This window comes from Drosophila guanche, unplaced genomic scaffold (assembly GCF_900245975.1).
Source record: "Drosophila guanche unplaced genomic scaffold, DGUA_6, whole genome shotgun sequence".
Taxonomy (NCBI): Eukaryota; Metazoa; Arthropoda; class Insecta; order Diptera; family Drosophilidae; genus Drosophila; species Drosophila guanche.
Window position 1 is genome coordinate 686,696 of NW_022995756.1, and position 13,459 is coordinate 700,154.

The following is a 13,459-nucleotide window of genomic DNA, read 5'->3' on the forward strand; positions in this document are numbered from 1 at the left end:
AATTCAATCCAACCGCACGCACTAGTCTCAATTAATTGAGTGGTGAAAGTCCCCCTACGAGTACGAGTATGAGTACGAGTATGAGTACGAGTATGAGTACAAGTATGATTACGAGTACGAGTATGAGTACGAGTATGAGTACGAGTATGAGTACGAGTATGAGTACGAGTATGAGTACGAGTATGAGTACGAGTATGAGTACGAGTATGAGTACGAGTATGAGTATGAGTACGAGTATGAGTACGGGAGAGTATGTCGCGCGAAGTCGAAAAAGATCCCTGATTTATAGACACTAGCACATACATCCATAAATGTTTATATCACAAAAGAGAAATGCATTTTTGGCCAGGGACACAACAGAGAACAATTCTGTACCGAGAAGAAACATAACATTTGACTGAAGTATGTATGCAATCGCGATATTATAGACTGGGAATGGGTGGGAATTCCCTCAAATGAAAGGGCAATTTTTTTTTTTTTTTTTGAGGATTTATGTTACCGCTCTACCCTTGGGTAGAGGGGGATTATTTGGCCGCCCGCCTTTGCAAGGTGGAAATCGCCACGTCGAGATATGTAACTTGTTACAGTTTTACTCCAATTTTGTCGATGAACTCGATTAAAGTTTGGTACGAGCTGATTTGTTCTTTTTCGAAGAATTTATAGATATTATTATATTTCCTTAGCGATGGGTAGTTTAGTCTTGTTGCGTTGTACTTGGTACAATTAAAAATTATATGCGATGCGTCATCGATAGTATCGCAGGTATCACAAATGTTACTTGCGACTACGTGCATTTTGGCAAGTGTGTGCCTATCAAATGCACTGCCGCTAAGCAGTCTATTGATCCTTTTAGCGTCAATGGCTTTTACATTATTTCTATTTAGGAACCATGGTTTTGTTGAGGTAGTGGGAAAAAGTGAGCAGTATCCTCTGCGTTTAACGCTGGCAAACTCTGCATACTCTCTCTCCCATTCTTCTTTCAGTATTCGGTGTATCTCACATATTGCATCTTTAAGATTCCATTTAACGACTGTATATTTTCCCAGTCTGTGTGCTTCTTTGGCTGCTGAGTCTACTGCCGTGTTCTGAGGGATGTTGGCGTGGCCGGGTATAAAATGAATTTCTACCTTCCTTAGGTATTGGGCTTGACGGATCTTCTCCCTGATTTTATAAGCGATAAAATTATCCTGAATGCTCCTTGCCAGTATTAGAGCCCCGTTTCTGCTGTCCGTTAGGATGGCGATACGAGAAAACCCGCGGGAAATAGCATGGTCCAAGGCCTTTTCAATTGCAAGCAACTCGGCGGACAGTGATGACAAGGTTTTGTGCGTGTAAAAGCTGTCTATGAAACCTGAGCTGTCGTGTAGGAAAGCTGCGCTAGAGTGTCTGTTAGCTACTGATCCATCAGTGTAGTAGGTCTCGAAGCCTCCCCTTGTCAGTAATGCCCTTTTNATTGATCCTTTTAGCGTCAATGGCTTTTAGCTTATTTCTATTTAGGAACCATGGTTTTGTTGAGGTAGAGGGAAAAAGTGAGCAGTATCCTCTGCGTTTAACGCTGGCAAACTCTGCATACTCTCTCTCCCATTCTTCTTTCAGTATTCGGTGTATCTCACATATTGCATCTTTAAGATTCCATTTAACGACTGTATATTTTCCCAGTCTGTGTGCTTCTTTGGCTGCTGAGTCTACTGCCGTGTTCTGAGGGATGTTGGCGTGGCCGGGTATAAAATGAATTTCTACCTTCCTTAGGTATTGGGCTTGACGGATCTTCTCCCTGATTTTATAAGCGATAAAATTATCCTGAATGCTCCTTGCCAGTATTAGAGCCCCGTTTCTGCTGTCCGTTAGGATGGCGATACGAGAAAACCCGCGGGAAATAGCATGGTCCAAGGCCTTTTCAATTGCAAGCAACTCGGCGGACAGTGATGACAAGGTTTTGTGCGTGTAAAAGCTGTCTATGAAACCTGAGCTGTCGTGTAGGAAAGCTGCGCTAGAGTGTCTGTTAGCTACTGATCCATCAGTGTAGTAGATCTCGAAGCCTCCCCTTGTCAGTAATGCCCTTTTTTCCCTATGGAGAACTAATATGCCTGCCTGGTCTAAGCTATGCTTGTTCTCAGCAGCCCCCTTAAAGAAGTCTAAGTCTGACCTAATTTTGGTGCAATGCGAAGTTGTACTCTCAAAGACCTCGATTCTCTCCAGAATATCACCGAACTCCCGAAATGCCTTGGCGTAGCCCGTGTTTATGTCCCTGTTTAGGGACACTGTCCTACTCGCTGGGAGGCTGTACGCAAATGCCTTGGCTAACTCTTTTGCCGCTAGGAATCTCATTCTGTATTCCGGGGGAAGTTCTCCTGCCATGTGGTAAATAATCGGGATTGGGGTGCAGATGAGTAAGCCTAGTGACTTTCTAAGGTGGTGAAAAGGGCAATTTGATGAGGAAAGGGCACGGAAACTTTAAACGAAAAAAATGACCAGGCAATGGCAATTTCCTCATAATCCGGATACGCATTGCAGCTCCTAATGAGGCAATTGAAGAAATAAGTAGAACGTGCTGTCGGCTATCGGGACTACGACAACGACAACGGCGACGTGGAGGCGGACTTTCAAGTGGCCAGCCAACAGCCACGGACGGAGGCGAGATAAAACTTTCTTATGTTATTACCTGAACGTATTTTGATAGAAGTTCTGAAAGTTCTCTCACGTCGGGAAATGCATAAATATGTTTCCGTTTCATTTTCATTTTCACACCGGCGGACAAACGCAAACGAACTTTGAGCTGCCCAAAGCTGCCCGAATGCTAAGGCGAGAATGTGGTACAGCCTCGAGTTTCTACAAACTCTTGCAATCGGCCATTGCTGGACGAAAGGTAGATAGGTGGACTGGAACTGGCACTGCAGGCCCTCTTCATACCGGTGCTGACATTCGGTAAGTCCGCCAGACTAGAATCAATCTAAAACCAATTACCAGATGGTTTTCCACATGCTTTGGCTTGGCTAGGCTGGCATTGGCTTGGTCTGAAGACAGGATGCGAATAAATATTCGAAAATCACTCAATTCAATTCCACCCGCCACACACCCGAGAATACAATCCCCGCTTAAAGCTCTGACAGCTCAGACCCATCGACAGGCGATGAGTCAATTAACCAATCGATTGCAATCGAGCCATGTGCATACAGACAATAAACTCAAGTCGGGTTGACTTACCTCCAAAGGATGACAAAGAATATAAGAGGATATGTGGATAAGGCAAAGCCAACGAGCTAACTCAATCCTCAATGGGGTACGAAAATGACAAAAATCGAGACGGGACGTGTGAGACGCTTCTTACGCTTCAAAACTTTTATACCCGGCACTCAGTACTACATCTGTACCTTATCGGCTATTTGACAAATTTTAAATTTTTCCTTATCTTTCATCTACATCAACAACAATACTCACGCCAACACGCTCCTTTAGCTCGCCACCCTCCCCTAGAGACACACACTGCAGAGTCAAGGCAGAGACGCGGCAGAGGCAGAGGCAGTGGCAGAGACGTGTCTGCGCGAAGCAGAGTGTGAATGAGAGACGGAGAGTGATGATGAGAGTGTGCGGGACGGTGTGGGTTTAGCCGCTGCAAATTAATTTCTTCATTCTGGCTATAATAATGATCCAATCGGATCCCAATTGGTTATCTAATAGATATGACCATTCCCTACGGAATGGCGTTTTTAGTTTTCTTTTATCTTGAAAATTGTAGATTTGAGAGGTTTTCGCCATTTTGCGTGGGCGGAAGGGGCGGGGATCATTTTTGAAATGAAATTAACTTTTAGTGGCTAAGCCCACCCTGTCCCGAAGCTTTTGTTGTTCTTTTCACATTCTCTCATTAACACTCTGCTTCTGCTTCACTCGACCCCTGCCTCTGCCGTCCCTCTGCCTTTGCCTCTGCCGACTTTTAACCCACCCGTCCCGCAGCTCTTATATTTTTTTTTTTGTGTCCGGGCGCTCCTCCTGTCTCTGCCGCGAGTGGGTCTAGGGAAGGACGGCGAGCTAAAGGAGCTAACTTCTCATTGGTGTGAGAAGTGTTGTAGATGTAGATGACAGTTGAAGAAAAAATTAAAAATTGCAGATGTAGTACTGAGTGCCGGGTATAAAAATTGTGACGCGTAAGAAGCGTCTCACACGCGTCGTGAGCATACAGCAGTCTGGATCCAAAATTTGGTGGCTCTAGCTCTTATAGTCTCTGAGAACTAGCCGACAAACAAGACGGACAGACGGACGGACGGACAGATAGACATGGTTCTATCGACTCGTCTATTGATGCTGATCAAGAATATATATACTTTATGGGGTCGGAAACTTTTCCTTCTGTGCATTACGTACAACCGTTACTCCCCACAAATACAATATACCATATTTACTCTTCGAGTACCGGGTATAACAAGTATGCAGTATGTCCAGTACATTAAATTTGTAGTGTAGAGTCATCCATGCTAATTGTTGTTTTGCCCATTTATAATCTCCATACCAAGATAGTTCTAAACCATGGCTCGGCACGGCCCTATCCAAAGGGTATAGGACAAGGCGCTGCTGCTGCGCTCCGCTCACGTACACGCGTATTACAGTGATTCGTACCAATACTAATATAGTGAAATGCGTGCGACTGCACACACAAACGCAAAAACGGCTCGTTAATTGTATGCGTAAAGAGCCCTGTTTTAAGCTGTTGCAATCAATCCGCGCAGTCTTGGAGTTTCCCCCCGTATCGATCCAAAAATGTGTGTACGAGAAAGGAGATACCCTAATGGGTATCCCAAAAAAAAATTACATTTAAAGGCGTCGAGCATTCCAGAAAAAATACGCGATGCCTGCCAGGCTGCCTGTCTGTTCTCGAGCTGCCTGGCGGAGATCCAAGTGTGTCTGCGTCTGCTTGCAGGAGTGCTTAATCTAGATTATACACCCTGCGGTAGCCGAATAGGAAATAAAATGAACATTCCCGACCATGTTCAATTTGAAGGGAGACGTCTGCGCCGCTTACCTGGCGTGCAAGTACCTGGATTATACACAGTGCGGTAGCCGAAAAGGAAATAAAATGGGAATGCCAATGGCCATTGGAGTGCTAAGGTCCGACTGGTTTGGGGTTCGTGGTTGGTCCTTCATACGATTATTTTCCATTTATTTCTTAGTATTTGTTTGGCTTTAGACGGGGGTTTTGCTTCCGGGCTTGGCTTGTCTTGAAGCTATAACCGTTTAGTAGCGATACCGACGCTCGCGTAAAGGAAAAGTGTGTGGCGCCGATGGAGCATCTGGTCCCTCCTTGAATGTTTTTGTGTACAAGTGAAAAACATTCGCTTTTATGTCATTCAATTCAAAATTCCATTTCATTAAAGCTTCCTCGCGGCGGTGCCATTGATTGTCTTGACACAACAATCTTCTCTGACTTTACGGAGATTTAAATATAATTGATTATAAGTATACAGACTACTCATTAACGAATTAGCATAGCACTGACAAAATATACTAAACACATTCATCTAGTTCCATCAGAACACAGAGAAGAGGAAACCATAGCAATGCCAACTATTTTATTTCTCCCATAAAACCAGACAGACGAAAGAACTGTTGTGCTTGTCAAGAACATCTAACAGATACATTGTTGTGGCATATCTGTGAACGAATATATTCCACATAAAAATGAACGAGAAAACTTCAATTTAATAATTGGTCTGTACTTCGATATGAGTACAAGTATAGAGATGTATGTGTAAAAGTGTTTATGAAGTAGTAAATATTGATGAGCAGGTGTATGTGCGACGATGAATCAGATTCTCGCACGAATTTGTGTTCCAATATGTGGGGAGATAATTATGATAAGAGTCCAAAGGGTCTTGGTACGCGGAGTCACCCTATTCCACAGTGACAGACTTGGCCAAGTTTCTGGGACAGTCGACGTCGCATCCACGCAGAACGGCAATGTGATACGAGAGCAGTTGCATGGGAATGACGGTGAGGATGCCCTGGAGGCAGTCGACAGTGCGGGGAATTTCCAGGCTGCGGGAAGAGAATGCCTTCGTCTCCTCGTCGCCCTCTTCGCAGATGATCACGGGGCATCCCTTGCGGGATGTGACCTGTTGCAAGGCGTTCATGCACTTGACATACACAGGATCGCGCAGCACGATCATCAGGACGGGCATGGAGTCGTCGACAAGGGCTAGGGGTCCGTGCTTCAGCTCTCCGGCCATTATGCCCTCACTGTGCATGTAGGTAAGTTCCTTCACTTTCTGTTGAATGCAAATATGTGTTAGCGAGAACCATCGACATTCACAGGGAAGGCGGAAGCTACTTACCAGAGCGCCCTCCAGACAGGTAGCAAAGTTGTAGCCGCGTCCCATGATCAACAGGGACTTGTGCTGGTAGAGATCCTTGGCCAGCTCTTGGACCTTGGAGTCGAGCTTGAGCACCTTTCGGATCTGGTCGGCGAGATTGGACAACGCCTGCAGGATCTCCAGGCGTCGCTGCTGCAGCGATAGCCGATCCTCGGACATGACCAGCGCGAACATCACCAACGAAATGAACTGCGAGGTGTAGGCCTTCGTCGAGGCCACACCTATCTCTGGTCCGGCATTGATGTGCACCCCGCAGTGCGATTCTCGACAGATGCTGCTGCCCACTGTGTTCGTGATGCCCACGATCAGAGCCCCTCGCTGTTTGCAGTAGCGCAGCGCCATCAGAGTGTCGGCTGTCTCGCCGGACTGAGAGATGAAGAAGCACACATCGTCCCGGAAAATGGGTGTGTTGCGGTCAAGAAAGTCGGAGGCAAGCTCCACCATGACAGGAAGCTCGGTCAGCTCCTCAAGCAGCTGGCGGGTGGCCACTGCACTGTGATACGATGTTCCGCATCCGATCAGCATGAGGCGACGACAGCGCTTAATCTCTGGAATGTAGTCCTTAATGCCGCCCAGCACAATTGCATTGCCATCGAAGCGGACTCGGCCTCGCATTGTGTTTACCACTGAGTCCGGCTGCTCGAAGATCTCCTTTTGCATGAAGTAGTCGTAGTTTCCCTTCATTATCTGCTGGATTTCCATTTTCAAGGTGGTAATCTCACGAGCATGTGGATCGTCCAGGCTCTTCTTCAGCCGATGGATGCTCAATGTGCCGTCCCGAACTGCGGCAACATCGTCATCCTGTGAATCAAGTATTCGCATCATCTCTATGCAGATTCAAAGAGTACTTATATGAATCTTACCTCCAGGTAGATGACCCTGTTGGTGTGCTCAATCACGGCCGAGGCGTCCGAGGCAAAGAAATACTCGACTTCCTTCTCCTCCAGCGGCATGAACTCCGAGGTGCTGTCTGAGCGCGGCAACACTGGCAATTCACGAGTTTGTCCGTGTGGACGAGTTTCTATTTGGTTAATTTGGCATTTCGATGGCGTTGACATTGATTCGGTTCGTTGCAGGGCGTGAGGCGTGTGGCGTGAGGCGTGTGGCGGGTGTGAAGGTGAGGATGGTATTGATTGCGATGCGTGTTGCATTTTGCGTGTTGTGTTTCGTGTGTGTTATGTTGCAGTTCCAATCCACCAGCGCAATAGGTGACGAGATAGGGCAGGACATGGCAATGGCGATGGCGTGTGTGTGTGTGGCAGTTTGTTTGCATTTGTGTGTGTGGAATGAGTTTTGCGTAATGGGGAGGGGCAGGGAGTCAGCGGAGCGGGTAAACGAAAATAAATACGTAGAAATATCATCAATATCATCATATCAAAAATTGCACTCCCATTTCGCTGCCAAATGCTACAAAATATCCCGCCGATGGCCAATGCCAAAATAAAACTATTTCTAATATCATTGCGAAAGTGGGACTAACATAATCTATTTAATTATGCGGTTGTGCATTGTTAGTGCAGAATATGATGGCTGCCATTCCATATACATACCCATACTTCCACATGATTTGAGTACAGATATTTTGTGTGGTTTTCTTTGGTAGTAAAACTTACTTTTTGAAGATTAAACTGGTAACAGACTGCGCATCAAGCGGTCAATGCAGTTTCACTTTGCGCCTGAGTGTATTTACCTTAAGCTCTCGTATTCAAAGCTTTCACAGTTAAGAGTTCCCCTAATCCTTCGCCCATTGCTCCACCCACTCCCATCGGATAAAGTACGAAATCATTAGGCGGCAGCCGCCGCATGGACAGATTATGGAATGTACACACACAGACTTCAGTTTACCGACAAGACATTCCAAGACTTTCAAGACTTTCAGGACTGCAATTTCGTAAATTGAATTTGTTCGGAATTGTATACGAATGTTCGGCTAAATGGATAAATAAATAAATTTTCAATATGATGAACAAAATGTTAAGAAAACGAGGACTCGAGGACGCAACTCTTATCCCCTGTACTCAGTGTGTACGTACATACATACATGTATCTAACCTTAGTGTGATACATACCTACAAATGTATTTTTCCTTATGATTTTTTCGTATTTTACATTTTAGATTTTATATCTGCAAAATATGGTGACTATATATGTAGTCTCTAATATCAGGACGGACAGACAGACATAGCTATGTATATCGACTCAGCAATTGATACTGATCGACAAATACAATATAACCTATTTACTCTTCGAGTACTGGGTGTAAAAAGTGGAAAATGCTATTGCAAACTATTTGATCCCCTAAAAATTAAAAGAATCCGTTGGAGTCCGAGGCAGCATTTCGATTATAGTACGTTTATGGTGGGTGCGGCAGTGGCCGTGGTCTAACCACTAGAAGCCGACCAAAACCAGGCAAGCAAGTGTGCGAGTATTTCGTATTTCAGCGTAATCAAAGTACATATTCAAAATAATAGTTACCTTGGGGCTTGCCAGAGTCGGTGTCTAAACAAATGCGAGAGAACAAAACAGAGCAGTGTTACATATATGCATGTACATATAATTTCCAGAGTTAAGTTAAGTGGTACGAGTATGAAAATGGGAATTGAAGGAGTCAGATGTGTGTATATTGCAGGAGGAAGGCAAGCATTTGTTATTTTTTTGTTAGCCCAGTGGCCCAGTATTAGGTTGGATAAGCTTAAGGGGCAAGTGGACTAAGTGGACTACCTTGATCGGAGGTCTGCTTCTTGTCGTCTAGGGATTGGCATCGCAACACAGACAGGGCGGGAAGGAGCGTCGGAGAGTGTCGGCAGCAAGCAGCGTTGGTTATTACGAAGGAATGAACACATTTGACACAGACACAGACAGTTATTTACATAGAGATAGAAGACAAAGGAGACAATTGCTCGTCAAGAAAAGTGTGTGCTGATAGCGGTAGAGATATGTAGGTGTGGGAGGAAGGGGGCATTGTTGCCTAGACAGGTCTCTGACCAATTACCTTTGCCGTACAGAATGGGAATGTGATCTGTGGCCAGGCGCGTCTTTGTCTTGATTCCCACCAGCAGGGGGGAGCTCCTGCGCGCAGCCACGCACTCTCCAGGGAAGTGTTTGGACTTGACGGCAACGGCAAAGGCACCTTCCTGCAGCAGATACGAGATAATAAATCAGATAAAAGATCAGATGAACGCCACCCACTCACCAGCTGCAGAATGGCCTGCTCGACCAGCTCGCGGAACGAGTAGGTGGGATGGGTCTTCCACAGGTGGTGCACCAGCTTGGCGAACACCTCCGTGTCGGTCTCGGACTCGAACTCGTAGCCACGCTTTCTCAGGAAGGTTTTCACGTCGTTGTAGTTGGTGATGATGCCGTTGTGCACCACGACGAACCCGTTGCCCTCGTCCGACCTTTGCGGATGCGAGTTCCGCTCGCATGGCTCGCCGTGCGTCGCCCAGCGGGTGTGCGCGATACCGATGTGGGTCGCCACCGGCTCACTGTACTCTCCGCCTGTGAAGTCTGAAGACACGAATTAGAGGTTTAGTTGGTTAGGGATTGGTGGGGGGGGGGGGGTTTAGATTCTTACGCTCTTGGATGGCATCCTCCAGAACCTTAACCTTGCCCGTGCGTTTAACCATGACAATATTCTTGCTGTCCGGCGAATCGATGGCAACACCTGTCGAGTCATATCCACGGTACTCCAGACGCTTCAAGCCCGTAACGAGCAGATCAAGGACCTCCAGCCGAGACTTGGGAGTCAAGTAGTTGAGGTAAGCGAAAATTCCTACAGGTGAAATAAGTTGAGATTTGATAATGAGACAGCAGCCAATGCAAGAGCCTGCATATATAGTACATATTGACACACCAAGTACATAAACACATGAACATATGTATGTGCATACATACATATGTACATGATGTATAAAGAGAAGTTTAACTTGCAGCAATCACATTTGGCAAGAGCCAAACCAATTGAGTGGGGCCCAACCAGTTGTGAGGAAATTTGCTTGCAAGCGACGAAACCAGTTTGGACTTGGACTTGGAGCCCGCGTTCAGGTTCGGGTGCGGGATCGGGAACGGCATCGAATTCGGGTCTGTTTCTGTGGGCGATCACTTCAGGTACTGCTGGGGCATACTCGGAGAAAGGCCATCGACGTCCACGGACGTTGCGCAATAGGTCTCAACCCGAGATGCGAGCTCTGACCAAGATGCAGGCTTACATATCGATTGTAATGATTCCAGCTGAATCATGCTGCCCCACCCAATTCAATGAATCAAATCTTAAATGCTTCTCGCAAAGTTCAACATCGTACACCTGAGTTACTTACCGCACATGCTTTCTGCAGCAGATTATTTGAAGGAAGTTGGAGAGGAGAACGTTCCAGACGGTATCTGTAATAAGAAAAGTCATGGTTTGATAATCGAAACAAATCAAAATATGTATGTATGTGTGTGTGACTTCTACGAGTGTGTATGTATGTATGTTGATACTAATTGCCCATGATTGATGGCCTGAAATACACCCAGTCGGAAACATATCTACTCTAAGGAGAGAATGGTATACAGTATTTATAATACACATGTAGGAATGGGAGAGTGCTTCCCAACAATTGCGGATATCTGAGAGCTCTGTTTTGAGCTCTGGTATGTGTTTGTTATCAACTGGTTGCTGCCACGTCCCCGTCCCCTACGCTCTCACTGCTGCTTCGGTTCCAGTTAAAGTTATCTTTCCCATCTCCAGCATTTAAATGAGTGCGCGCTTCAGTTGACACAAATGGGAATTTCTTGTATTCGAGATTCCTGAATGTTTACTGCTAAATTCTGCTCTGCAATTCCTTCTATTTTCTAGCCCAATCTCTATGCGCTGAAACCCGTCTTTAGGTCGGCGTCCATGTAGGCCTCGTAGCCACAGTGAATGATTGGAGGCTTAGACACCAATAAACGATCTACCGAAATCATGGTAATTGGATAATTGATTGTTCTTTTCAACTACATTTATATTTAGACCTCAGACCTCAGGGGTATGTTGTGTTCACACTCCACAGTGTAGCAGTCATCTATGCATATTGACACAATCAGGTTCTTTGGTTGGAATTTGCAGTTGTTGTCACTTGCCTAACTTTTGCAGAAATGCACTCTTATCATACAATTTCGGGTTTTAGACAAGTCTCAGCACTGGTTCAGAGTATAAATCATTTGGCCCGACGAGTACCAGTCGAGAATACTGAATGCCTTCTTATCACCTTATCAGAGCAAACAGACGGCTCCTCTCTTCCACTTCCACTTATGCGAAAGACAGCAGTGAAGGTGCTCGGACCAAACAAATATTAAGAGCGGAAAGTCAGTGACAAAGAAAGATTTAGATCTCAATAAAGTTTACAAGCCCTAAAGGCAGAAAACTAAAGTTTACGACTCTCTATTCTTTCATGTTTCCTAAGAGCACACTTTCGTCATGATACAATCACTAGTAAATAGGAATAAAAATGAAGACAGCAAAGCGGAAACCAAGGCCATTTAAAGGAAGATATTTTGCCTATAATTGACACAAATAAAACGGTCAATTTCGATTATTTTGTTCTGATATTGTGTGCCAAAAACTTATGCAGTCCTAAAGTAACTTTCTAGAAATGTTGTTCAGAATTAGACTTATAGAAATACTATCCAATTGATAGTCAGATACTTGAGCTTAACACTGGAGAGTTCCCGGAATCTAAATCAATCAATTTGGATCGAAGTAGCCAGTTATCGCAGAGTACTTTCGGTAAATTTAAATATAAATATTGCGCTGTTTGTACATCTGAGTTGATAACAAAAATGAAGAGGTATGTCGAGGCAGACTTGTAATTAATTCCCAAAGTTGGCAGAGACACCACCGATGGCTGGAACTGCGCCACTCTTTGGCGCCCTGTTTTTGGCACGGGCCGCACAGGCAACTTTACTTTGGTTACACAGCTTGGCTTGGCTTGACTTTGCAGTTGTGTGTGCATTCAGTGGGGCGGAGTGGGGCTGAGCAATACGAGCAATACGCGTACATCGGAAAATGGGTCACCGCGCCGTTGCAGAGTTGGTCTGCTGCTAACTTGGGTGGGACTTGCTGTTTGAAATCGCCTGGCTAAGCCTGTTTTTTGGTTTATTTTTAGATTTTGATTGTTTTTCTTTTTGCTGCGGCTAACCGCGGCAGCCCGCCTAATCATCGCCGGCAGGTCGAACAGGTATTTTACATAAGACGAACCAACAAATTTTGACCGAAATTTTGGTTTTCGAGAAGGTTTTTGTGTGTTTGCCCCACACCACTGAGGCTTCGATGTTGTGTGTACATATATTTGTTGATTATATAGTCCTACAGGTACGAGTTTGTATTTAATTCAATTAGAGTTTGCTGCGCTGGCACCGGCCACAACAGCAACCAATCTAGCGATGTCACAGTACACTGAAATCCAATTGAAATGCGCTCCGCATCGCGTTCAACACGAATGTTTTATATACACACATTCTGCTCCCTTCAACCCTCTCCGTCCTTCCAGTTCCACTAATCACATTGCTGTCTGGGGGCACTGGCAGGGACCACATCAGTCGTCTTGAACTCACATGAACAGCTTTCAGTTGGATCTCGAGTCGTGTTGGCTGTCTTTGGCGGGGCAGCGTAACTAGTTGTGGTTGTTCGTATGGGATGGGATCGTATCGAATCGGTCGGGGTACGCTCGCACAACTAGCCAACTTTGCTATCAAATTAACACTGAGCTCACTTCAAAAAGCAACTCGCTCTAAATGTGCCTCTTTTATAGGCCGCAGACAGCAGACCGCATCGCAGCTGCCACTGCCACAGCCGATGGCCCGATCCGCCCCGATCGTTAATGTCAAAGAGCCCGAGTCCGAGTCCGAGACCGAGACACACACAGAGACCGAGCCAGACCGAGCCCACACTCTCTCACGAACCCACTTCGCGGTTACTGATTCTTTTATTTTGTGGTCGTTGCCGTTGGCACTGCGTGAGCTCACAGAGAGTGTGAGGTTGCTCTTCGGCCAAATTTGAGCTGCGAACACTCTCCCACAATGCGGGCTATCAAGACATAACCATTATACGGTGCTAGATATGTGGGTTGGCTGAA

At 45.7% G+C, this 13,459-nt stretch overlaps 1 protein-coding gene across 7 annotated transcripts; it reads right to left on the bottom strand.

The window, feature by feature from the left end:
- Positions 1-5,671: 5,671 nt before the first annotated feature.
- Positions 5,672-13,097, bottom strand: LOC117590066 (glutamine--fructose-6-phosphate aminotransferase [isomerizing] 2). Of its 7 annotated transcripts, none has more exons than XM_034282394.1 (10): positions 12,939-13,097; positions 10,679-10,742; positions 9,937-10,134; positions 9,556-9,869; positions 9,355-9,496; positions 9,084-9,110; positions 8,838-8,861; positions 7,226-7,347; positions 6,324-7,163; positions 5,672-6,257 (listed from the first exon to the last, which is right to left on the bottom strand). In XM_034282394.1, exons 2-10 carry the CDS (start codon positions 10,683-10,685, stop codon positions 5,883-5,885), a joined length of 2,049 nt encoding a protein of 682 aa, XP_034138285.1. In that variant the 5' UTR covers positions 10,686-10,742; positions 12,939-13,097; the 3' UTR covers positions 5,672-5,882. The 7 variants fall into 7 exon arrangements, with proteins under 7 accessions (XP_034138285.1, XP_034138282.1, XP_034138287.1 ...); XM_034282391.1 differs by having other exon boundaries at positions 7,226-7,383; XM_034282396.1 differs by lacking the exon at positions 9,084-9,110.
- Positions 13,098-13,459: the final 362 nt, after the last annotated feature.

What these genes read in the sequence shown, in the direction of transcription:
- LOC117590066 (XM_034282391.1), bottom strand. An exon ending in AGCAGGCCATTCTGCAGCTG is followed by an intron (nt 9,497 to 9,555) that starts GTGAGTGGGTGG and finishes TATCTGCTGCAG; the next exon opens with GAAGGTGCCTTTGCCGTTGC. An exon ending in ACAGGGTCATCTACCTGGAG is followed by an intron (nt 7,164 to 7,225) that starts GTAAGATTCATA and finishes CTTGATTCACAG; the next exon opens with GATGACGATGTTGCCGCAGT.